The following is a 25,612-nucleotide window of genomic DNA, read 5'->3' on the forward strand; positions in this document are numbered from 1 at the left end:
GGTAATGAGACCTCCTGGCACTGTCCTAGTTTTCATTATGAAGCATTGCAGTGATTTTTAGGGGTGTTTTGGGGGAAACGTGTCAGTCTTGCAAGGTGGGTCCTCACGTGAATTGCTCCAGCGTAGGAAATCATGCTTTGGTTTGATCTTGGGTTGAGCAGAGAGCTCCAGGTGCCTCTAAACCTTCTTCTGGAGCAGAGCAGCTCACATGTAGCCCGTCCCAAGGTGTGCTTGCCAACTGCTGGGCCTGGGTTTTTTTTTTTTTTTATGGCCTGCCTTTGAACTCCATCCAGAAAAGATATGCAAGTCATGAGACCAGACACCAATGGAGATGCAGCTCTTGCTAATCTTACCTTAACTCTTCGGGACAGTCCCCAGTGCCTACATCCAGTGGCCTTTTCTGAGGTTTCTTGCATGGGTGAGGGGCTGCCCCTGAAATCATGGCTGTTTTCCAACTTGTCTCCTTCCTCGTTGGTGTTGGGCTGAGTTTAAGGTGTTGGCTTTCAACCTCTCCTAACTGGGAGGTTGAGCTCACAGTCCCAGTAACCTTCCTCACTTGTTAGCGCTTCGTCAGCCTCTTAGCCTGTGAACGGTGCCAGGAAAGATGTCATGTTGTTGCCTAGCAAATAAATAATTGAATACTTGAGTCCAAGACAACAGGCAGGGCTTAGCTGGAGCTGGGACGTGGAGTACAGTTGGAAACCCTAAAGTTGCATGGAAAAAAACCCACGCTATGTCTCCTCTAACGCAGGGGTAACAAAGTGCTCGTCCGTGAATCTCTTCCTAAAGACTTTTGGGGTTTGTAGGTTTCCACCCATGCTGTGGGTAAGCACCAAAATAAGGATTTGATGGCAGCACAAGGGTTGGATTGAGTGGTTGCTCATGAGCATGGCGACGTTCCTATGGGGTGGGAAGGTGGGTCATGATGTGGTCCTCAAATGTGCCACCAAGAGAACAGGGTGAGCGTTGTTTAAGGCATTTTCTTGCCGTGGGTCGTCTTTGGTAAGCCAAAACGAGGGCCCTGAATGGGCAAGCTCTGTGGCGAGGAGGGGTCCTGTCTGGTGCCCGGTGATCCTCCTTGGTGTGCTGGGAGAAGGTTTCACACACGCACTCGGTAGCAGTTGTCCAAGGCACTGAGCACCTGCCATGCCCGTCTTTCGGTGTCTATAAATAACCTCCCAAACCCAGCACCCCCCGAGCAGCCTCTCTCCCCTGTGATGTCGCTCGTGCTAACCAGGCCACGGTTTAAAAATAAGCCAGGGGCAAGACTGGGCACGGCCGTGGATTCTCCTGCTGCCTTGCAAAGTAGGACATGGCCCAATCCTTCTTCTCCACTGGGCATTTATGGGGAGGAAAGGTTCTATACCGGTGCAAGCTTGTTTTTTGGCCATGCAAAGCCAAGTTCTTGGTTGGGGCAAGTGGGGTGTAAATGTGTCGTGGCTGCAGTGTTGGGTTTTTCAGAGTGGCTCGCTTCTGTCTTACGGCCCAGGTTGCTCTCCTGTTCCATCCAGGCTGCCAGGTGTCTGGAAAACCTCAGCAAGTGGCCCAAATCTAATTTTTTTCCTCAGTATTGGGGGGATAAAAGCTATTCAGGAGTGTGTACGGGATAAGTGGCTGTGGCAATGACTCCTTTTGCAAGAGCAAACTGCTGCTGGGTCAAGCTGGGGATGGAGATACCGTAACCTTCTCCCAACCCCAGCAGAAATGAGCTAATGCTTCGGCACGAGGCCACGTTAATCCTTCTCTGGAGTTTGCTGCTGATGAGAAAATGAAATTTGTGTTTGCACTGTGCCTCCTGCAGCACCGTGTCTGGCCAGTACTGTGGTGGATAACAAAAAAAGGGGGTTTTTAAGTATGTTAACAGCAAAAGGAGGACTAAAGAAAACATTGGTCTGTTACTTGATGAGGTTGGTCACCTCATAAATAGGGATGAAGATAAAGCAGAAACATTTCGTGCCTTCTTCACCCCTCTCTTTAAGACCAATGATGGGCCCTGGGACCCCATGGAGTTGGGTTGGAGGACCACAACTGGGGGAGTGGTAAGCTCCCAGTTGACTTGCTGCAGGAACTGCATGCACATAAATCTACAGGTCCTGATGGGATTCATCCCAGCGTACTGGGAGATTTGGCTGATGTTTTTGTGAGACCTTTCTGTTACTTAGCAAGGGTCTTGGAACTCTGGAGAGGTCCTAGTCAACTGGAAACTAGCAAATGTTATTCCAATTTCCAAGAAGGGCAAGAAAGATGACTGTGGTAATTACAGACCTGTCGGTCCCGCTTCAGTGCCTGGTAAAATTATGGAGAAGGTTATTCTGGGAGTTACTGAAAAACACTTGAAAGATGGTCAAAGCCAATGTGGGTTCATGAAGGGAAAGTCATGTCTTCCTAACTGAATATTGTTTTGTGACAAGGTTACCCGCCTCATGGATGAAGGGAAGGCAGCGGATGTGGTTTTGGGGGATTTTAGCAAAGCTTTTGAGACTGTTTCAGAATATCCTTCTGGACAAAATGTCCAGCATACAGCTAGACACGGACACAATGCGTTGGGTGAACTGAAGGCTGAAGGGTCAGGCTCAAAGAGTTATAGTCAACAGGGCAACTGTTGGTTTCACTGGCTGGTGGCCAGTCACTAGTGGTGTTCTCTGGGGGTTTTTCCTCTCTTCAGTGTTTTTATTAATGACCTGGGCATAGGAGCTGAGTGCACACTCACTAAGTTTGCTGATGATACTAAATTAGGAGAAGCTGTTGATTCCCTTGAGGGTAGAGAGGCCTCATGGAGAGTAGAGCACTGGACAATCACCAGCTGTATGATATTGAACAAGGACAAATGCCAGATTCTGCACCTAGGATGGTGTCATCTGGGATGTATATATAGATTTGGGGCCAAGAGGCTGGAGTGTAGCCCTGCCGAGAGGGATCTGAGGGCTTTTGGTTGATGGGAAGCTCAACGGGAGTCAACCATGTGCCCTCATGGCCAAAAGGGCCACCCATATCCTCCTGGCACAGTACAGCGATGCAGTCGAAAGACATGGTTGTCCCACATCTTGGTGTGGCCTCACCTCGAGTCCTGTGGGTACTTTGGGGCTCTGCAATCTAAGGACGACATAAAAATATAGGATGTGTCCAAAGGAGGGCAACAGAGATGGTGAAAGGAGTAGAGGGCTTGTGAGGAGCAGCTGAGGATACCGGGGTTGGTCAGCTTAGAGAAGAGGAGACTGAGGGCTGACCTCATTGGTGTCTACAACTTCCTCGTGATGGGGAACAGAGAGAGAGGTGCTGATCTCTTGGGTGCCTGGTGATAGGACGTGAGGGAATGGCTTAAAGTTGTGTCAGGGGAAGCTCAGATTGGCCATTAGGAAAGAGTTCCTCATGGAGAGGGCGGTCCAGCAGTGGAACAAGCTCCCCAGGGATGAGGTCATGGCCCCAAGCCTGTTGGTGTTCAAGAAGAGTTTGGAGAACGCTCTTAGATATAGGGTTTAACTTTCAGGTTGCCCTGTGTGGAGTCAGGAGTTGGGCTTGATGATCCTCGTGGGTCTCTCCCAACACAGGAGACTTGATGTCCTTGTGTCATTGTGACACACTGGTTTCAACCCAGCTGGTGCTTTGTGGTTTTGGGGTAATCTAGCTGGTTTTAAGACATGAAGTTCTTGCCGCAGAAGCATGGTGTCCTTGTTGTAGGAGAACTGGTGGCACTTATCCCACTTGGCTTTGTCTCTAGGGCGCAACGTGGAGCTGAGCAGCTGCTTCCCTTCCTCCCTGGTGGCACCATGCCTGGTTTGTCCTCCTTGTAACCGTGTTATCTGGTGTGTTACTATAGTTTTGGGCTGTCCACGTGGTCAAAATCGTTCCTTTTCTTGCTGTCTCCTGAAAATGTCTGTATCTGTGGGAAGAGACTTCTGGGGCTTGGCCATCAAAGACTCCAAGATGTAGAAAAAAGGATTAGTTTAAGGACAGAGGAGCTGGGGAAAGTGTTTTTCCCTAGTTTGTACCAGATAGTCCCTGCAGAGATGTCTGAGCACAGCCTTAACTCAAAGCCCTGGGTAGGGGCTGCAAATATTCTCAATTTATCTCTTATTTTCCAGCAAGCGTTGCTGGTGGCTGGTCCTTTCTTGCTCATCCTTGGGCCAGAGTCCTGCTTTTCCACCCTGGTGTTTTCCCTGGGGTGTTTAGCCCTCCCGAAGCCCTCTGTGTAGGATGGTTGAGTGGAAGAAGGATCTCAGCAGCTTTTTGGGCTCCATCTCATCATCCTTATTGCTGGAGCCTGACATGTTCCTGCCAGCCCCAACATGGGGGGTGAGATGCTGCCAAGTGAAGCCGTCCAGTGATTCTCCATCACTGCAATAACACCAGCTCTTGGCACCGACGCTGTTCCAAGGTGGCCCCGAGAGCCCGCACTCGCGCCAAGGACTAAATCCAACCTCTTGGCTCGGTTTGGAGAAGCATCCACACTCGGCAAGCCTTGCCCATCAACGCCGCGTGCTCTCCGGAGCGCTCCGGCACGTACGCCGGTGTGATTAATAAGAGTTCCCAGGTCTTTGTGGCAGATGGTGGGTTTCTGTAATTGGAAAGGACAGCTCATTACAGGCTGACAGCAACGAACGGCAAGAAGATCCCTCAGGATTCTTCTCCATGGCCTTATAGCATCCAAACAGCCTTTGGGGATCTGTTAATATTACAGGTATATACAGGTATTATAGCCTGCTAACATTACAGCTATATAAGAGCTGAGCCTCGTGGCTTCCCAGGGCTCCTGGGTCATTGCTTTTTAGGTGATCAAAACCCCATTTTAACAATGGTGAAGCCAAAACCTGCCGGCAGATGGAGGAAAACGTGGATAGGGGTGAAAAACACTGGAGTTGGAGGGACCCAGAGCGAAAAAGGGTCGGCAATGTGAATCGCCTGCATTCATCGCTGGTAAAAACACTACCATTTTTATGGGAGCAGCCGAGATCTGCTGGAAATTTAATAGAGATGGATCCAAACAAGATGAGCTTGCAACAGAGTCTGGATGTCTTTCAAGCAGCTTGGATAGAAACTGTTCTTTCATTAGATGCTGGATGTGTCCTCTGCTGACGAGGAAAGTTTTCTGCCGCCTGTCACATAAATCTTGCTTAAAGCTGGATGGAGCAGAGCAGGATCTAGAGGATGAATTTGCTTGGAGGCCTGCTAACTCTTTAAGGGAAATAAAAAATGAAAGGTTTTCAAGGATTGGCTTGGAATCACCTCTGAAAAGGCTCAATTTGGGCTCTTAGCTGCGAGTAAAAGACTTGAATGGAGGGCTGGCACCCTCGGGCAGTGCTCTTTCTCACTTGGCTTTTGTTTTTAAAAGGCTTGATAATGGGGGAAATGCAGAATTGGAAACACCTCCGGTAGAAAATACCCTGTTAAACAGGTATTTGCACCCTGATTTGCAGAGGGAGGTTTCTGCTGCACGGTGTGGCGGCTGTAAAAGCCGGTGCAGATGCTGGATATGCCGGACCCACCATGGGCAGCGTCCCTCGGAGGGGGACCACGATGCTCAGGGCAATCCCCATCCCACCAGGTTTGAGGGTACGGCTGGGGAGCCCCGAGGGTTTTAAGTGGTAAAGGAATTGGGCAGGTTTTACGGAGCATCCACACCCGGTCTGTCGGCTTGCTTGAAAATGCTTTGGGTATTTTCATGGCTTTGGTGCCATGCCAGCGCGCTCGGGGCTGTATGAGGCAGGGATGGTTAAGGAGAGCTTGTGAAAAAGATGTCTTTTGGGGGGGGGTGAAAGGTCTTTTTGAGGGGTGAAAAGTCTTTTTAGAGGATGGATATAGAGCAAATGCCCTCCCTGCCCGAAGCAGGCAGCAGGCACGGGAGAGCAATTAGCATTTAGGAGCTGGCGTTGCGTCTCGAACCTATTCAAACCTCAGCGTTGTTTTCTGAAGCATGTAAAGGTTTCGCCGGAGCTTTTTCCAGGCTCAAAGCAGGAGTTTTTGGGTTTAAGATTGCCATCCCGGGATCAAACGGGGTTGGTGCTGTCCTGAGAGGCGCTGTGGGCTGAGCGTCTTTGGTGCAAGTGATGCTGCGAGGTGGCAGCGTGGTCCAAGCAGGGTGGAGGAAGGAGCATCGTTGTCCTCCTGGCCCGATGCAGGTCATAGGATCGGCCCCAGGTTTGGGGCGCTGAGTGTCTGCCCTTGCCGCATGGTCTCATCCTGGTTCTGCGGGAGCCTCAGAAATCCCACCGGAGCCTGAAATCATGCAAACGTTTGGAGTATCCTGGGAAGTCTGTATCACTCTGGAGCCTGGGAGCAAGCCCTCGAGTCTGGGAGAAAGCCTTCAACCCTGACTATTGGGCTCGTACCACCAGCTTTTGCCTTTCTCTTGGAGGAAACGCAGCCCAAAGCTTTGCCTCGCAGCGCCTGGAGTTTTTCGGATGGGTCTGGGCTCTGCATCCCCCCACGTTGGGGGTGGGAGTGGGTCACGGCTCCGGTGCATCTCCCCGGGCTCTGCAAATACCCCGAGAGCTGAGAAAATCCAAGTATAACTCGTGTCCTCTGGCCGGGGAGTGCGGGGAGGCTGGAAATAAGAGCAAAGCTCCTCGCTGGGAAAGTGTCGGGTTCCCTCTCAGCCGTGCCAAGCTAAACAAGCCACGCTGTTCATCTGCTCGCAGCAGCAGAGCTGGTTTTCCCCGTGGTAGCCCTTCCTCGCACCTGTTTCGCTTTCGGTTAATCTCGCTCGTACAACCAGCGACGAAACCCTGCCGCGGGGGTCTCGGCATGGACTCCTCAACCCATCGTGTGTGGAGTTTTAGGGAGAAACAGGGGGGGTTTCTGCCTTGTGAGACTTGCCGGAGGTTTTCCAGCAGGGAGCAGATGCCTGCGGAGCAAGTTCAAGCTGCTGACAACGGGCTGGCTTTTCTCTGCTGCCTTTCGAAGTCGTCTGTGAACTGCAGGTTGCAAACCACAGCTAGATATATATATTTATTTTTTTTCCCCTTCTATTTTTTTGGTGGGTTCCCCTCCCGCCCCAACCACACCGTTGGTGACTCACACCTCCCATGTGATCGCTGAGTGCAGCAGGTCGTCCATCATCCAGCTAATGAGCTTCCCATCCCATTGTGGTCCATCATCCTTATCTCTCTTTCGATTCCTGGGATTACCCCTGGCTTTTTCAGCACAATATCCCCATCCTTTTCCCTCGGGGTGCTGCTGCCCAGCTCTCCTCCACATCGGGGACCTTCCTAATGCACCCTTTGGGGTCAGGAACAGGTATGGGACATCACCGGCAGCGGCTCGGGCTCTCCAGGAGACTCTTCAGTGCAACCCCTCAATGCTTCCTTCTCAATTGAGTCTTTGCCACCACAGATTATTTTTTCCAGTGGCCTTCACGATCTTTTGTAGATCTTCCTCTGTGTTCATGGGTCCTGCTGGGTTTTACACTGCTGTGATGCTTCTCCTTCTCTACCTTGAGTAGTTGGGTCCTGCTTGGTCTCCAAAGCCCTCACAAGCCCTCACTGTTGGGTTGTGGTGGCCAAAACCACAGTGGAGACTGCCCCCCCCCCTCCCCCCCCGACATCCCTGGGCTGCTGCAGGGACGTCTCCCGGCTCCATCGGTCATGGAAGGGTGCGGCCCTTCCTCCGGGCAGACAGCTCGTCCTCTCCTGGCTCCGGTCTTTGGCTCACAGACCTGCAGGTTGGCCTCTTTCTTGGAAAAGAAACCGCATGTCACTGCACAGCTGTTTCTGAGAAGATGATGGTGCCCAAATGGTTGAGGTTTGGGAGATGATAAAAATTTAACATCTTCTTCTGGCCACCCCTGGGTGGCCCTGGCAAATCCTACAAGGGCTGGAGGAACCGCGCTGTGATGGGAGAGCCGAAGGGAAGTGTTCAAAGCTGTGGTGTGGCTCCCATCCAAAGACTTAACATCTCCTTTCTACCCCAGTGGGACTTCCCCAGTCCTTGGTGACCAGCGAGATGAGGCATCTCATCCCTGGCTTCATTTTTTTCCTCCTCAGTCAGAGCTTAATGGCAAGACTGGGTCCCTGGTGAAACGGCTTAGGTGGGCGAGCGAGTCCCCTGCGCTGCTCTTCTCTCCGATGGAGATGTGCTGGTGCTCATGGTGGGACGGGTGCCTGAAGCTGCCGGCTCCCCTGCACATCCACGTTGAGGTCCAGCTGCACCGGCTCCGGCGTAACAAGGCGCTTACCAGCCCCGCACCAGTACAGCATCTTCAGTTAAGCCTCAGTAGAGTCCTTCATCCAGATGTTTATGCGAAGTCTGTGAAATCGTGGCAAGCTCTCGCTGACCATAAACATCCCGGGGAGCGGAGCCAACATCTCGAGATGTGTCATGCTTCCTACGGCTCCGTCTTCCAGAAGCGCGCAAGGCTTCCTGAGCTCTGCTGACTCGGGCAGCTTGAATGTGAGCCCGTGTGCACGAGCCAACAGGCACTGGCTTAGTTTAGTTTAGGATTTTTTTTTTTTTTTCCTCCAGTGCGAGCAGTTTGCTTAAACCCAGATGTCCCCGCAGGACCCCTGCACTTGGGTGCCGTCTTGAGAATCGACAGCGGTGGTGGATGGGTGATTCTTTATTTCTGAGCCAGACATGAGGATTTCTTGGGTGATTCTTTATTTCCCCTGAGCCAAAACATGAAGATCTCTTGGAGGATGATGAGCTCGTGCGTGGGGAACGGTGTGTTCAGCAGGAGGATTGTTGCTCTTACCGGTGGTCAGTGCTGGGAGGGCAGTGCTTGACTTGAGTGTAAGTGGACGGCTGATGCCAAACCGGTGCCAAATCTCTGAGCTTTGTATCAGAGGAGTGACAAACGCATCCGCCGAGCACACAGCGAAGACGTTGCATCCCGTGAAACATACGCTCGGCACCAGGGGACAGCACATGGAACAACCCGGGGCTCGCTTGGTAACGCAGAAGTCCCATCCAGTGAGGTCTGAGCAGCTTTTTGTATGGATGCAACACGCACCGATCTGCCTGGGCCGGCAAGAACAAACTCTGGAGCCGCTGAAAGGAGCGTGCCCAGGCACAGCTGAGCCGAGAGACAGCCAGGGTGCCGGGTCTGCATTTCGAGGGAAAGAGTTAAGCTTGGGCGTGACAGCGATGGCAGGGAAATCCTGCACGGCGAGAGGCAAGCAAAGGATAACCAGGGCTGGTGGCATCAGGAAACAACCTGTGGAAAATGGGCGTTGGTGCGGTTGAGCTGTTCGGCGTTTTTCGGGGTCCACAGTGCATCGCTTGGCCTCGCTGCTCAAGTGGGATGCCAGAAAAGGGCTGGGGTGGGGGTGTGTGGGGTCTTGCGTGCCTTGCTCCGAGCGGCCGGTTTGCCGGGACGAGCCGGAGCTCGCTTGGGATGCTGAGTCAGCACATCCAGCGCCCTCCCCTTGCAGTCGTGCCGTTCCCCACCTCCGTCTGCTGCAGAGACCACTTCCTGAGCAGGCGTTGCCTTTCTAACTGCTCGAGGGAGAACTGGTTGCGATAGCGGGGCCAGGATAACCCTGGACCGCTGCTGGCGACGGAAGCGAGAGGGACCCGCTCATCTCCAAGCACATGGTAGGACGCGGGGCCATGCGCCCACGGTCTCGCTTGGAGTTTTGGGATCTGTGGTGTCCAGGCAGGGTGAAAACAAATCCTATTTTGCATCTAGAAACCAAAGAGGGGACCCAGTTGATGGGATCGACTCTGCGCAGGGCTGTGATCCTCCTGTGTGAAAGGAGGGTGGAAACCCACAGGCTTGATTTTAGGGGAGGTGGGAGCTGGAGGGGGAGACTGGTGCTTATCCCAAAGCTCCTCCGTCGGGAAGGATGGGCGCTCGCAGGTTGCTTCAAGGTTTCCTTGTGCCTATTGAGACCCACAGCCATCACCGTGTGTTGCTGGTGGATGGGAAATGCAGGGTGGCTTTGGCCCAGAGCCAGCGTGGCCTCCGTGGTCTTCCCCTATGGGAAACATCTGTGGGTTTGTCCTTGCTCCATGGCTCACGGTTGTCTTAAAATTTTCTAGTAATGCTGATATTGGAGCGTTGCTGGTTTTGGTGGTGCCTGGAGGTCCTTGTCTCCTGCTTTGGAGTTCCCAGTGGTGTGGTTTCTCTTGCTAAGAACTTTCTGGACTTGGTGGGACCAAGACATTGTACCTCTCCTCCAGGTTGTCCTGGTGTCTCCCCATAGCCTTGGGTTTCCTGTGGGACAGCAAGGAGAGCCGGTCCCTGATCCATCCATCATCCAGACCTGCCCCTCCAGCCGCTCAGGGTTGCTTTATGGCCCCCCAGCCCCTTCCCATGCTGCTGTTTCAGATGATGCTCCCATGCTCGTGGGGCTTCCTAAGCCCCAGGTGGGGCAATCGCTTAGGGGATGGAAATGGGATTTGATCCCTGATTCCACACACCCACCCTGCCCCAAATCAGGCATGGGCCAATGGCTCGCTGAAGTGAAAGGCAGGAGGTTTTGGCTCCTTCTGCACCAAAATCGCTTTACCTTCTGCCCAAGCAAGGCTTTGGGAGGTCTCTGAGCCCCCACCGAAGGCTGCTACCCCTGGCAGTTCACTTGTTGGGGGATGGTTTGGTTGTTTGTGCCTGGATTAATACTGGGAACAGGCAGAGAGCCACAAGTGCGAAGCCTTTGTGAAGCTGGGAAAAAAAATATTTGGGGTGCTTCTTGTTTAGCCTCAACATGTTTTTGGGTTGGAGGGCTAATGCCAAAGCAAGAGCAGGTTGTCCAGCTTGGAAGATCTCCAAGGATGGAGGTGCCATGGTGTCTTTGGGGGAACACCGTCTGTCCCCACGTATAAAACGAGCCCAAGGAGGAGACCGAAGGATGGGAATCGTGCCGATCTCCGGCCTCCCAAATGCCTTTTGGATGTCTTGTGGAGCTCCTGCATGAGTCACCGGATTGAGATAAGCATCAAGTTGTGGAGGAGAAGAGCTCTGACCTGCTCCTCTGGCAGCCGGCTCTGTCCCTCCCCACAGATATCTGCAGTCCTTGCTTTTTGATCCTGATCCTGTCTTTCCCAGTAACTCTATGTTAGACCCCCTGAAACGGCTCAAAAAGAGCTGAGCCAGTGCAAGGAATGTCTGGGACGTGTGGTGCTGGCAGGACAGCTGCTAGCACTCGGCGTGCCGTTTGCTGTGGTTTCGGAGCTGGTCTAAATCCATGCTGCCTGTACCCTGCCTGCACAGTCCTGCCTCCTCTCTTTGGGGCATTTCCAGCATTGCTAAGCAGCTTGAGGAGCCAGAGGGACCGCGTATGGATGGCTCTGCTCCTACTGGGATTGCTACAGCTTGGTGTGCCCTCGGTGAGTCGATGGGTGAATAATTTGATGGAAGGTAGCACTGGTGCAATGAAAACCGTGGGATCTTCTGGCTGGGGAGCACCGAGCTGCATCCGTTCAGGATGCTCCTACCCGTATGTTGGATTTTTCACCTCATTATGGGGCTGGACATCGTTCTTTCATCAGCAGAGTCTGCTTCACCCCCTTGCAGCGATGATGCAGAGTGCTCCAAGCTCCCAAGTTCAGCTGTTGCCCCGAGCTGAGCAAAGTCCCAACCCAGGCAGCTCCTCCCAGGCCAGAGTGTGGGTTAAAACATGAGCAGCTCCAACCAGTGGGTTATTCATCCTGCTACGACGAGCTGATCCCCTTGCGTGCGAGCCTGCAGCATTCATCTCCTGGGACTAGAGCAGACACGTTGGGGATGTAAGTGTTAATCCGCTCCGCTCTTCGTGGATTGCTGTCGCTTGGGCCCTTTGTGGTGTCTTTTCCTGCCTGTGCAAAGTCCAGCAGCAGAAATATCAGCACCTGGATGCTGGTTGCACAACCCTGGGCATTTCCAGCTCTTAAATACACAAACTTCCAGCACCCTGCACCTGCCGAGGGGTGAAGGGGACCCACATTGCTCCCAAGAAGCCCAAGCAGAAGCGAATGCAGAGCTGTTGGTGTCGCGTGAACACGCACCATCCCCAGCTCCGTCAGCAGCCGGCTAAGCCCAAGTCAGATGAGACGCGATGTGCTGCCAGCACGCCGTGCTTTGAAGAGCTCCTGTCCTCAAGGTCATCTGCCCGCAGGCTTAGGAGTGTCCTTTAATACTGCCCTGAACTGCCACGCAGCACAAAAGAAAGAAACGTCTCTCATTTCTATCTGCAAATGGCTGAGAGCTTTCATCGGAGCGGGACCCGGAGCTACGTGCAGGAAAACCAAACCCAAACATGCCCGTTTTCAGGAGGAAACGCGAAGTTCGTGTCTCCAGCCAAGCCCTCCTGCACCAAAGCCTATCCTCACGCCAGCTCGTCTGTATTCAGGAGCACGAGTAAAATCTCCAGCTTGCTTCTGGCAAGCCACAGCAAAGGGTTGTAGAACGCAATCGTCTCGTCTGGCTCTGGCGAGAGTGTTTGGACGCTCGCGTGAGACTGTGGGTGAAATGATTTCTGCTGGAGAGTGGCTGTTGCGAGCATGGAGCGATGCCGGGCTCTTGCGATGGAGGAGTAGTGTCTACCCCAGGGATTTGGGGCAGGAATACCATTGAAGAGCTTGAATCCAGCTGGCATGGGTCATCACCCAAACAGCTCCAGGCAGAGCCCGACGCATGCAGAGCACCCAGGTTGCTCATCCAGGTGCTTTTGGCGGATGGGGGGGATGCTGGGGTGCAGGCGGTCGTCTTCTCTTGTTCAAGGGGAAGAGCTCTGCCATGGAGCATCTTGTGGTGCTCGTGCAAAGCCCTCGCCTTCATGTGGGAGCTGTTGGTCCTATTTAGAGTGGGTTGGAGAGGAAAGAGCTGCCGGTTGCGCCGTCTTTTGCAGGATCTCTGTGTTTTGCTTCTCCTGTCACCCACTTTCAGCCCAGAGCCATGTGCTTATGCGCGGGGATGTCGGGATTGCTGAGAAAAAGTTACCGATGGCGCCTTTGCCCACTGAACGCCACTGTTTGCACTGCAAACACAAGCCCAGCTCCGGCTGGACCTGCCGTGGCTCTGCCAGCATGGACGTGGCCTTGGAGAGGTGTTCTTGCGTGGCTGCTTTGGGCTGGGAGAGCCAAGTTTGGGGCCGTGGGATGGATTTGGAGATGGGCTGGGATGTGGGAAATGAAGCTCAGGCTTCCCTGCGTTTCCAGTGAGCTTTTGGGGAACTAAATATCTCCTACGGTGTCAGGGGCTGGAAAACCCACCCCATCTCTTGGCCATCATATAGCCTTGAATGACTGAATGTTTCCAGCGTGGGATTCCTCACGGCACTGGTAACAAACCCAAATCTGTGTCATCCAATGCGGCAGAAATCCCCATGGCTGGGTTGGGTGGTAGCACGCCGGTAAAAATGCAGCCGCTTGGCTCCAGCACCACCACGGCCTTGGGACGCGGTGTTTTCCCACTGCTATCAAGCAGTAATCCAGCTGTGCGGGTCCGTCTGCTGGTTTTTTTGGCAGCGCTGGTAGCTCTTATGTTTTTGGACTGCGAAAGGCGATGTGTTGAGCCAAAATATTTTTTTTTTTTCCAGGTTATTTACAATATACAGAAGCTGTATCAGCTGCTGGTGCCAACAAGTGATTCTTCTGGTACCTTTTGCTCTCAAATTAAACACCTGAGATTAAAGTGTGAGCCTTAAGTAGGAGCTAGTCTGTAATTCCAGAGCTAAATCATGCCTTGCGACATCTTGCATTACTCGGAAGATGATGCAATAACTCACCCCTTGCCTAATACCATTGCTCAAATGGCAAGGTCCCTCAGCCTGGCTGTAGAGGAGCTAAAGTACCTCTTCTTGCCTCTTTTTTTTTCAGTTTGTTTAGACAGGCTGGAAAAAAAACAAAGCCTGGGAGAGCATGTGTAGGCTCAGCGAAGGCTTTTTTGGAGGTGATCAGGTGGTTTTGAGGGCTTTTGGAAGCCCTCAAATTGCTCAGAAAAGTGGTATTGCAAATTCCTGTCCAGTTTGCTTAATTTTTTATTTCTGATGAGTCCAGTTCTGGTCTAAACCAAGTCATCACCCTCTGGAGGAGCCTTTTTTTTTTTTCCTCTCTTGACTGGAGACCAGTTCATTCCATCCTCAGACTGATGTCATTTGGAAGTGCCGGTCCTTCTGCAGCGGGAACCCAGCTGATCTGGGAGCTGCTGGAGGGCTGGAGTCGGAGGTGAGTCTCCCTTCTCATCTTGTGTCACTGAGATATGAGATGCAGAAAGCATGTGGAGGTCAGGCAGGCATCCTTCCTTCCATCCTGGCGGATTGTGTGGAGGAGAAACCTTCTGCTGTATTCAGGGGATGGAGCCTTACACAGTTTGAAGTTTGGAAAACAGTATTTTAGAGTTTTCTTTAAATCTTCACTCCTTTATGCTCTTTTAAACTGTCCCTAGACACCTCTTGGGAGGTGGGTAGAAAACTTTCAGGAGAACATAGTTTCTTGGCTGAACTCTTCAGAAGAGAGATCCTCTCTCTGTTTCAAGGTGGTCTAGGGTCTTGATGGAAACCACCAGCCAAAAGATCTCTTTGCTTTAGACGCTGGAACGTCTTTGGGCTTTTAATCCTAAAATCACAGAATAACTGAGGTTGGAAGGACCCTCCAGACGTCTTCATCCCATCCCTGTGCTCAAAGCACAGCCAACTTCAAAGTTAGGTTGCTCAAGCCCTATCCAGGGAGTTTTGAGCAACTCCAGGGATGGAGATCCTCCACACCTCTGGCCTGTCCCAGAGCTGTCCCACTCCCACAGGGAAGAGTTTCCCATGTTGTGACTTCCTTGTCCTCTCATTGCATGTATCCAGGAGGAGTTTGGCGTCATCTTCTCCACGCCCTCCAATCAGTGGCTGTAGGCTGCACCTTCGCGCTCTCATCTTGAAGCGGAACAAGCCCAACTCCCCCTGCCTGTCTTTGTCCATCACGTCCTCCAGTCCCCAATGGTTGGGGGTCTTCACTGGGCTGGCTTTGTTGGATGTTGGATCTGTCAACATCTCTGTGACCTCCTGACGCAGCGGGGCAACCTTGCTAATTATTACAGCTACCATTTGGTGTGTCGTTAGTCTTAAAATACGTGTTGAGCAGCTCCGACACAGAATAAACCGGACCCTTTGTGTAGGAAGCATCTGCCGTTCGAAGAGTGGTGATGTGGAAAAGCACCTCAAGGTGCATCCTGGTGTTTTCTGGGGTGGTGGTGAAGCTTTAAGCAAAATTTTTGCACCTTGATGTGCTATCGATCCTCTTGAGCGTGCCGTTAACCTCTGCTTATCAACCCTGACTGTGATGGCCTCGATGAGCCAGGGCTCTTTCGGCTCTTCTGGAGATGATAGTATTTCTCAATCCATGACCTTTGAAACATGTTATGTAAGTAACCATCGCTGAATTTGTCTAGAGCTGCGTCTGCTGCATCTAGGAGAACTCCTGGTCTCTGCATAACCACTCCCATACTGGGAAACTCACAGGTTTTCCCTTATCTTTGGCTTTTTGTGTGTGTTTTGGCCACCAGCTTTGTTGCAGGCTCATGTGATGGCTCGATTTTGAAAGCATCCTGGTGTCAGGCCGGGTTGCTTTAACTCTTGGGATAGAGGAAAAACAGAGAGCAGACACCCATGGCCCCCATACGAGGGTGCTTGACCTCTTGGAGGAGAGACTGTGAGCTCAAAAATGAATTCAGATTCGCCGTGCTCTCTCGGGAGAAACTGCAGCCACAGTCCTGTGGTTAGAGGAGCAGCTCTTGCTGGATTACCATAGAGGGTAAATTTGAGCCTCCTAAGTCCAAGACATTAAACTCCCTCATCTCTCGCTGTTTCCAAGAAACCAGGATTTGCAGGGAGTGCAGTTACGTGCTCATCAGGAGAAAGATAAATCACCGCATGTTTTCCTCTAAAGGAGACAGTTTCTAAAAATAGGAGCCGTGCTGGAGCTCTGGAGAACAAAAGAGTCCCTGGAAGGCTCCTGCCACCCTCCTTTCTCAGTGATTGGTGCTCTCTGCCCCTCTCCATCCACACACTGGGGATTTATGGAAGTGTGTAAAATCTGCCGATTTGGGAGGGTTGGGTTTTTTCCCGTCCTTTCCCCCGGCATTCCTGCCCTGGCCGGTTGGTGACTCAGGCTTTCCTGAATGAACACTGCTGGTCTCCCATGACCTTGACAGCTTGGCCCTGGATCCTGCCGGCCTTTTCCGAAATGATTTTGAAGCCAAAAGGACCTGATCTGGAAGCCAGGGATGCTGTTACCTCTCCAGGATGGGCTCTGACAAGTGCTGATGCCGGATAAACCCCGGCGACATGCGTGGTCCCAGTTTTGCATCTAGATGAAAGAGCTCCAACCCCATCATCTCTGGATGAGACCTACACATTGGAGATGCTCAGCCTTAAAAGTCTCGCCTCTAAGGTGGCTCACCTAAGATGTTAGAAGGATGGGAAGCCAAGCCCGGCTTTTCACATCCCTCCTCTGCTTTTGGGGCAGGTCCTGCCTTGCGTCCCCCATCTCCATAACCAGCGTGGTGACCCAAATACCACATTCCTCCTGGTTTTACGGCACATAACCAGTAATCCATAGAATAAATGCAAACTCTGCGCAGCTGCATCCATCCCGGAAGGGACAGAGGTCATTTTGGGCTGTAGAGGCTCTCATGGGCTGAGCCCGCAGACCATTGCAGCAAAACCCATCTCCTTGGCCATGTGTTTCCAAAGCGCTCCCCGTTTCCTTCCCAGGACATACATCTCGATCCTGCTCTCTCTCATCTTTGCGTTCAACATTAAAGACTCTCTGGGTTGTTGGATGGTGCGTGGTGGAGGCTGAGCTGCTCCTCGTACGTCCCTTTTCTCCATGAGCCAGGTCTGCACCCTCCATCAAGCTGTGGACACCTCCTTCCCGTGGCCTCCTGGTTACTTCCACCGTACCAGTGAGCTCCAGGCAACTCTTGGGCTGCTGGGAATCCCATGACCCAAGATGACGATGATGGGAGCAGGGATATGGGACAACTCCTTGTCCCAGCAGCAAGGTTGCTTGCCCATGGCCGGGCTGCTGGGCATCCCATGACTCAAGATGATGACGATGATGATGGGAGCAGGGATGTGAGGCAGTTCTTTGCTGAAGCAGCAACCTTGCTTGCCTGGGGCTGGGCTGCTGGGCTGCCCATGACCCAAGATGGCAATGATGGGAGCAGGGACGCGGGACAGTTCCTTGTCCTGGCAGCAAGCTTGCTTGCCTGGGGCTGGTTCACAGCAGGAAACAACGTGGATTCACCCAGCTACGCCTTGGCTTCCCCAAGCTCCCAGCCTCACCTGTAATAACAAGTGAGTCCCTGCTTTCCATACAGCTGGGACAGGCAATGCGTGGCCAGAGCAGGGCAGGGGGGATCCAGCACGAGGAGCGAGACCCCCGTGCCCTGCCCTGAGCTCAGCCCCAGCTGATGGAGCCTATAGGCCAGGTAGGTTTGATCCAGACGTCTTCGTTGGACGCAGCCGAAGGCATTTCTCCTCTTGAGGAAGGATATGTTTGGGCCTGATATATCTCAGCAGATCCTGCAGATCTCCAGGAGGCATTTATCTGCCTGTCGTCGCTGCCTGAAATCCTGCCTTGCATCTTCTCGCGAGCAGGCTTGGAGCTGATTTAGGCCAGGAGTCGTCCCAGGGGTTCTGCCAACACTGGAGTGAAGCAAAGCTCCTCCAAGCCCCAGATGATGCTCGGGCACCCGGAGAAGCCATACATGCCAGTCCAAGGGCAAGGATGCACGCCGGCAGTGGCGAGGCTCGCGAGCCCCGTCCGTAGAGCCAGGGGAACCAGTCGTCTTTGGAGGGTTGGACCAAGACAAGCTTTGTCCCGCCGCTCAGCCGTGGCTCCATGCCGGATACCTCTCCAGTGAGCAGGGGTGGTGAGAGCGCAGCCAGCGGTGTGTGCATCTTCCCGTTAAACTGCTTAGCTGCAGGAACGATTATACATCAAATAGTTGCACACGGGATTAAACCCTCTTAAGTGTGGCTCAGAAATCCTCCCATAATCCGGACCCGGCTGTAGGAGGGAAGGACGGGCAGCAGGAGCAGAGGGGGTTTATCTGCTGGGAAAGCTTTTTTAACGTACACACACACACAAAAAAAAAAAAAAAAAAAAAAAAAAAAAAATCACTTCATTGCAAATTACATTGAAGAAGCCTTGCTTGGGCACTGACCTTGGAGCTTTCCTCTCTGTTGCAGATGAGCCTGATCCTGCCCTCTCCGGTGCCGTCCCAGCCACAGCTCACAGGACTGAACTCGGGTAAGTTCCCAAGGGATGTCGCAGAGTGGGGAGCGCCTGAGAGCCTGTCTCCCTTTGCTAATGGTACTCCAGTTACACAAAGCCCCAAAATATCTCCCTGGCTGTCCCCGAAGAGGGTTGTCCCACCACTGAGGACGTCAGCAGGTCCCTTTGGAGCCAGCCAGCACAGTCCCCTCACTGCAGAGCAGTGTTGGCTGCTCTAATTCATCTCGTTTGTCCTGCTTCCCAACAAACCACCCTGCTTCTGCCTCCCCTAAATTACCCCTCGGAGCCATCCTGGTTCCCCTCGGAGCCATCCCGGTTCCCCTCGGAGCTGCTGGGGCTGTCCCTGCTGCGAGGGAGAGAGATGTGCTGGGAGGTAGATGCTTGATTTGGTTGCATTGGGTGTCCTGAAGCTGCTAAGGGGTGTCCCACATACCTCTGAGCATCCTGGAAAAGGCAGATTTTGGGGAGCCAGCCCAAGGCTCGTGCAGGGCAAGGGTCCTCGTCCTTCGTGGCACCGGGGACCTGTGCCTGGCTCAGAATCACTCTCTGTCTTAGCCTGTTTAGCAGTGCAACCAATGCCCAGCACGTTTTAATGGGCTTATTTTAGTATCTGCTGTTGACTGATCCTTCCTGGGCCAGCGGTTTCCTTAGCGAGTTATTTTTAATAACGTTTGCAGGGTTTACAGTGCATATGGGAATCACATTTCCCTGATATCAAGCCACAGACAATGGTGAGCCCGTCCTCCAGTCCGCAGTAATTTCTCCCGAGTAAAAATACGGAAATATTTGGAGCTGGGAGGGTGAGCGTGGTGGGGTGGGAGGGTCGGTTCGCCCCTAAAGTTGGCTTTTTCCAGGAACAAGCTGGAAATAAATAGGTTTAAAAAGGAGGAGAGAGAGAGGCAGCATGAGAACCGTGTGGAACTGGCAGCCCTGCTGTCTCCAACAAAGGCGCTTTGTTCTCCCGGCAGCACAACTTGACCCGTGAGATAGTGTTTTGCTGGCCCTGGAGCAGCTCTTTGCATGAGGTCTCAAGTCACCAGGCTTCTCCGGGTGTTGGGCTCTGCGGTTCAGCAGGTTTCTTCCCTAGGGATGGTTTAGCAGGGAGCAGGAACTGGGATGTGGTGGTTTGCATCTGGCTCTTGGCCGTGCATCCGTGCCATGGGTGCTGTGTAGAGGGAGAAGCCGGGCACGAAGCTGGCTGTGGAGGACAGAAGCTGGGTTGCATCCTTCGGGCAGGGATGGGCATGCGGAGGAGCCTTGCCTCACTCCGCAGCTCAGCAGGTGCCCCGAGTCTGCTCGGCCCCCAGGCCAGCGCCTGCCAAAGCCCTGTGAAGCTGCCGTCAGGGACATCGGGTCTTCTGGATCTCTTGGACACCAGTTCAGAAGCCTAAATGTGGGGATCTGGTGCCATTCAAGGCTCTCTGCTTCCCCACCAAGTCTTTCGCCACGCCAGCAGAAGGGCTTGAGGTTCTTGTAGATCCTGTCTCATAACTGTTGGTCCCATGCAGATGTCTCCAGTCCCTCGAGGCATCTCAGAGAACATCAGGTGCCTCTGTTGCACCCTCACCGTGTCCCTTCTTCCCCGAAAAAGTCTCCAAGCCCAATGTAGGACTTTCAAAACCACCGGGCTGGGACTGCCCATGGGTGTGTGCTCAGCCCTTCTCTGACACCCAACGCGTCTTCAGTGCCGTGGTGGTATCCACAGCACCCATCTGGGTGGCATGGGGCCACCCAATCCCACTGTAGAGCTTACCCCATGGAGGCTCATGTTCTCCAGTGCTTGATGGGGTCTTCCCAGCTTTGGGGTCCTTGCTGAGGGTTTGGAAGAGGATGGGGAGGAACCACCTTGATCCACTGTGACCTGGGGTCTCTGCATAAGGAAGAAAGACTTCCCACTCTTCTGTGAAGAGGGATCACCCAGGGACTTCCATTTAATCGTGGAGACAAACCATCCTTTGGTATGGTCCACGTTGACACATCTGTTTTTATGCAACTTTGAAGAGCTCATTGGCCTGTTCTTTGGCCTGATAGTGACAAGTGTCATTATTAAGAGCAAATATCCCTGTTGATTTGGGTAAAAAGAAGGCAATAAGGTGTCCAAGCATCCTGAGAAGTTAGCAAGGGAAAGGGAAGGAGAAACAGAGAGCGGGGTGAAGCGAGGGAAAGATAACTTCCGGCTCAAGGCAGGAATCGTTGTACCTGGCCTGAACATGGCGGAGCCACTGTAGGGAGCAGATACAATCCTTGCTGAAATGAGCTTGGAGCAAGCCCAGAAGAAAATGCAGAAATTATTCTAGCTGCCCATGGCCAAGGGAGGGTGGGAAGGGATGGGCTTGGTTTTGTCCCAAGTCTTTAATATTTGGGGCGATATGGGAGTCATTGTGAACTCCCCAGCCTGTAACACTGTGCACGCTCGCTCTGGTTCCAGGACAACCTTTTTGTAAGTGGAAATGTTTGTATTACCCCGTTAACCGGTTATTAACTCTCAAAACGTATTTGCAGCTCCACGAATGAAGAGCATTTGGAGTTCAAGAAGGCTTTGTACAGAACGGATGCCAGGAGCTCCCTAGACCTGCGAAACATGACCGTGTCCAGCAGCGTGACCTGGGACACCTCCACCCTGGAGACGAGAGCGGGCGATGGGAGAGAAGAAAGCACTTTAGAGAGACTCTCTGGCTTGAAGGACTTGAAGGACACACGGTGTGTAAAGGAGTCAGCGTTCGCCGTGGAGCCCCAGGTTGTAAATACTGTGCAGGTGGATCCTGAGCAACTGGAGAGTGACTCCGAGGACCTGGATGGTGGCAAGGCGCCAGCAGAGACGCCCAGCCCTTGTGCAGGGGCATCAGTTGGCAGCGGGGAAGAGAAATACCTTAAAAATGAACCAAAGCAACTTGAAGCCCTCAGCAAAGAGCACTTAGATAAAAGCAAGAGGGGAATCCAGAGGGTTGACTGGATTTCTAGACCCAACAAAAGCCCAAGTCCCCACTACAAAGACATAAGCAAGCCGACAGATGTAGCAACCAACTTGCCCTTTCGGGGACAGGCCGTGCGTGAAGTGCCTCCTCCACTGACTCCGACGGTGTTCAGAAAAACGCTAAACCCTGTCCTCGGCAAGTCCAAATCCCTGGAGAGCTCCTCATCCCACAGGAAGGGGCTGATGGTCGACTCGGACTTGGACGGGATCAACCCGCTCAATGCAGCTGAGTGGACAATCCAGAAGCCAGGTCTTCAGCTCGGCACGGACCTCGCTGTCGGCAAACAGTCCTGGACAGTAAATGCCGAAGACTCGGTGGAGCGGATCCCATTGATGTCTCTGGAGCCTGCTCCCTGCAGCTCCTACGACATCGAGATGAGGCCCTACGTGTGCAGCGTCTTGTTGGAGGAGCAGGGGAAGGAGGAGCTCGGTCCGGAGGAGGACCCTACAGTGTACACCTGCATCGAGTGCAGCATTTACTTCAAGAAGAAGGAGCATTTGATGGATCACATGCTTCAGCATAATCGTGGACCAGGGAGGGACCAAGACAGAGATGCTTTGGGAGGGCAGTGTCAATTCTGCTGCAACGAGTGCGGATGGGCCTTTGGAGACCCCACGTCTTTGGAGCAGCACAAAAGGCTCCACCAAGAGTCGAGGGAAAAAATTATTGAAGAGATCCAAAAGTTGAATGAGTTTCCAGATGAAGGTCGGGAAGCCCGGCTGCAGTGCCCCAAGTGCGTCTTTGGCACAAACTCCTCCAAGATCTTTGTCCAGCATGCCAAGATGCACGTCAAGGAGAGGAAGGACCAAGGGGCAAAGAACATGAATCTCTTTGGAAGCACAGGCAGTGGAGAAATACGGGATAGCCCCGTGCACGGCATCTACAAACACTTCAAACCAAATGAACACATGTCCCTGCAGATGCAGGTACCACCTCACGGCAGCAGCAAAGGGCTCAGCACCTGTATGCTCTGCAGCTTCCCGGCCCCCAATGAGAACATTCTCAAGGAGCACATGAAATACGCCCATTCCCACCTCTCCTGGGACACGGAGGTGTATGAGGATGATCCCAATCAACCAGGAACTAGCAGAGATGCCTACAGCCCGGCCAGGCCAGGCCGTTTTGCAGAGACCGATTATTTCGGCAAAGCAGACCGGCTCTTCCCTCCACCTCACCGAGAAAGCACATCGCATTACGAAGCAGTCCATGGTTTTGCCGTAACTCACCCGAGACTCGACAAAAGCAATGGGGCTAGTAAAAAGGACTACCAGACATCAGGGTTTCATGCCAGGAAAGCAGCTCCGTACACTGCCCCGCATAAAAACCTGGGCTTGTCCAGTTTTCCCTCCACTAAAGCATATTCCCACTTTGCTCTGCAGCAGCTAAAAAAAAAAGCAGCAGCTCAGCACCTTGAAGGAGAAGGCGATGGTCTCAGGAGCCACCCGATGGGGCTGGAAGAGCTCAGGCACAAGTGGATGTTGGCCAACGACGCGGGGAACATGGAAGAGGAGATGTCCGTAAGCACAGAAATAGATCTGAGCGAGAACAGAGGCATCAAACCCATCACTATTCCTCAAGCTGCCTTGGACCTCAAGAGGACATTCAGAGACACCTTGAAAGCCACGGACTCTTCGATAGCTTCAGAGGAGCAGCAGCAGCAGTTGCGGAAGATGGTCCCCATCGTCCTCCTGGAGGAGGTGAACCTGCACCCCAAGGCGACGAAGCGGCCCCGGGGGAAGCCATTCAAGAAGAAATCCATGCTCCCTTCCCGGGAATTCATGATGGAAGAGCCCCTTCCCTTGGATATGCTCCTACTGGATTCTCCTCTGGAGGGTCCTCTGGAGCTTGATGACCTTTTGGACTCCGATTCGCCCATGCTGAAGAATGAGGAGAGGAAATGTCCCTACTGCCCAGACAGATTTCACAACGGGATCGGGCTGGCGAACCACGTGCGGGGCCACCTCAACAGGGTGGGGGTGAGCTACAACGTCCGTCATTTCATCTCGGCGGAAGAAGTGAAAGCTATTGAGCAAAAATTTTCCTTCCAAAAGAAGAAGAAAAAAGGTAGTATGTATTCAATTCACTGTGCTTTCTATTTTCTTGTTTTAATCGGTGGGGTTTTCTTCTCCCACCGAGAACTGGGTACGTATGGTACTGTGGTCAACCTGAACTGTGGTGGCCACGGCACAAACAGTGGCCTGTGGTTGTCTCGGGTGCAAGAAACCCCTCCCCAGAGGCCTGAGCCAGGGGTTTTAGCAGCGTTGCTGACTGTCTGTCCTTCTTTCCGCAGTTGCAAACTTTGACCCGAGTACTTTCAGCCTGATGCGATGCGAATTCTGCGGGGCCGGTTTCGACACGCGAGCGGGTCTCTCCAGCCATGCCAGAGCCCACCTGAGAGACTTTGGTATTACCAACTGGGAACTCACCATCTCACCCATTAATATCCTGAAGGAGCTGTTGGCCAACTCATCAGAGCATCCGATGCTGCAAGCGGCGATGGGAGCGGAGCCCTCATCCCCAAGCCGAGAGAGGGAAGCTCACGGCTTCATGCCCCGCAAGAGCATGACCCCCATGTCTGAGTGCAGCATTCCACGGTCTCCTCTGTCCCCGTTCCCCCCTTCCTGGGGAGATGAGTCCCTGCAGTCCTACAGAGACGGTAAGTGTCCCCGAACGCCCTGTGCAAGCCAGAAACCCTTTTGATAACCCCAGACCGTCGCGTCCCGCTGAACAGAGCCTTGCTGGAGGGTGGGTGTTTACAGGGAAAGGTTTAATCGGCGTAACCTGCTGTTGATTTATCAGTCTCCATCATTGACGCTCTGTGTCCCGTGAAATCTGATGCTGGTTTAGGGCAGGTGGATGGAGATGCGGCAGATGAAAGAGCCAGGCAGCGCGGTCTCTTGAGGGGTGGATGGAGGGGTCGCATCCCACCGGGGAGCCGTGCTTTGGACATTCGGGCTTTGTCATTTGAAAAGTGTCGTGTTTAGGAACGAGGTTTCCATCGGGGAAACCCCTAAAGCTTTGCAAATCATGGGGCAGAGTGTGGCTGGAGGGAAGGAGTGACCAGTGGTCGCTGGTACTGGTCCATGCTGGCAGTGCTCGGTCATGCAGTAGGCAGGATGGAACCTCTGGTCCGGGGAGCTGTGCTCATCCGTCGGCTGCTTATTTTTCCGTAGGTGGTGTTACTGTGGCGGGAGTGTAAAGGGTCCTTCCCAAATAGATTTGGGGCTGAGCTGATCAGTGGAGCTCCAAATTATTCACATGGGATCATCAGTTCCAGAGCAGAGCCTGTCCCAAACAGCTTCCAGGTTTCCCCTGCAAGGCTCCAAAAAAAACTGAGTTGGCACCAAAAACTTTGCAACGTACCATTCTCCCAAAGACTAAAAACTTGCTCGTGCATTAGGAAAAAACAACCACCTGCTGACACCTGGTGCTTCTGGCAGCATCTTGAAGTCCTTGAAGCAGCTTCTCGTTAGGTTCTGCTCAGCCTAATCCTACATTAGATACGTCCCTGCAGCGAGAAGCTACCTGTCTTTAATTGAAATACGAAAGAGCCTGTAATCCCAGCTCTCCAGACTGCTCTGCGTGCCTGGCCGCTCTTTGGAATGAGTCTGGAGTGTAACGAACACAAATTAAAATACGAACAAACCCAAACTCTTCTTTCTTGGCATGGCAGACCTTGGAGGATGAATAGCTAACAGCCCAGGGTGGTGTTTGATGCCAACAAGAGGCATTTTGGAGGGCTCAGCTGGGTTTCTGCTGCCAGTGGCTGGATGCTCCTGCTGACTGTGACTATCGCCCGGCAATTTTTAGGTCTCCCAGTGCCCAAAATTCACTGGCACAAGCCATTACCACCGCTGTTTTAAAAACTAGGGCTTGTGTATTTTGTAATTACAAAGGGTGGAAAGTGTCTCGGTGAAGAAAGAGTGTGGCCACCCTTCAGTAACAACCGCTCATTGGAGAAGAGGTTAATGCAGTTCTTAACACAGCAGATCTAATATCAAATGTCCCCAGTGTGAAGTTTTAGGAAGAAAAAAAAAAAAAAAAAGGGTCACGTCTTGAAATACGATCTTGCTTATCAGTTTGGGCAACGTCACTCAAGTTTTTTCAGCATGTGATGTTGGCCCGGGGCTGGGAACATCTGCTCCTTGTTGTGCCCATCTCCAGTTGCCTTGAAATGCTGGTGGGTGTTTGGTGGGAGAAATCGTGTCGGGAATTGTCCTTCTTAGGTACAAGTAGTTGAATGAGAGCTTAATTCTGGTCTGGTTCAGCGTTATATTTAAACCCGGATAAGGTTGAGGACAGACACATGGGATGAGCGGAGGGCGAGCGTGACCTGCACGAGAGCAAGAGCTCAAACACCCCCTTAAGCCACACTCCTGGATTTAAACTCGCGTGCTCTGTATTTCCTTAAGAGTTGTGTCTTTGGGGGACGATGCCAAGAAAATGGGTAAATCTGGGAAGCTTAAAAATCCCTGGCTCAGCAACCTGTTGTGTAA

The 25,612-nt window shown here is 52.8% G+C and overlaps 1 protein-coding gene across 3 annotated transcripts in view; it reads left to right on the forward strand.

Annotated features, from left to right (window-relative positions):
* The window catches only part of WIZ (WIZ zinc finger), a 58,422-nt gene that overhangs the window by 17,016 nt on the left and 15,794 nt on the right, over positions 1–25,612 (forward strand). The window contains exons 1-4 of one of the 3 annotated variants that reach the window (XM_075725175.1): positions 17,699–17,763; positions 18,096–18,156; positions 20,644–23,183; positions 23,407–23,772. In XM_075725175.1, the coding sequence (XP_075581290.1) occupies positions 20,723–23,183; positions 23,407–23,772 (2,827 nt within the window). In that variant the 5' untranslated portion in view covers positions 17,699–17,763; positions 18,096–18,156; positions 20,644–20,722. Of the gene's footprint in view, positions 1–17,698; positions 17,764–18,095; positions 18,157–20,643; positions 23,184–23,406; positions 23,773–25,612 lie in introns of those variants that run through there. The other 2 variants (XM_075725173.1, XM_075725174.1) reach the window with 2 other exon arrangements.

The sequence above is a fragment of the Pelecanus crispus genome, chromosome 27, assembly GCF_030463565.1.
Source record: "Pelecanus crispus isolate bPelCri1 chromosome 27, bPelCri1.pri, whole genome shotgun sequence".
Taxonomy (NCBI): Eukaryota; Metazoa; Chordata; class Aves; order Pelecaniformes; family Pelecanidae; genus Pelecanus; species Pelecanus crispus.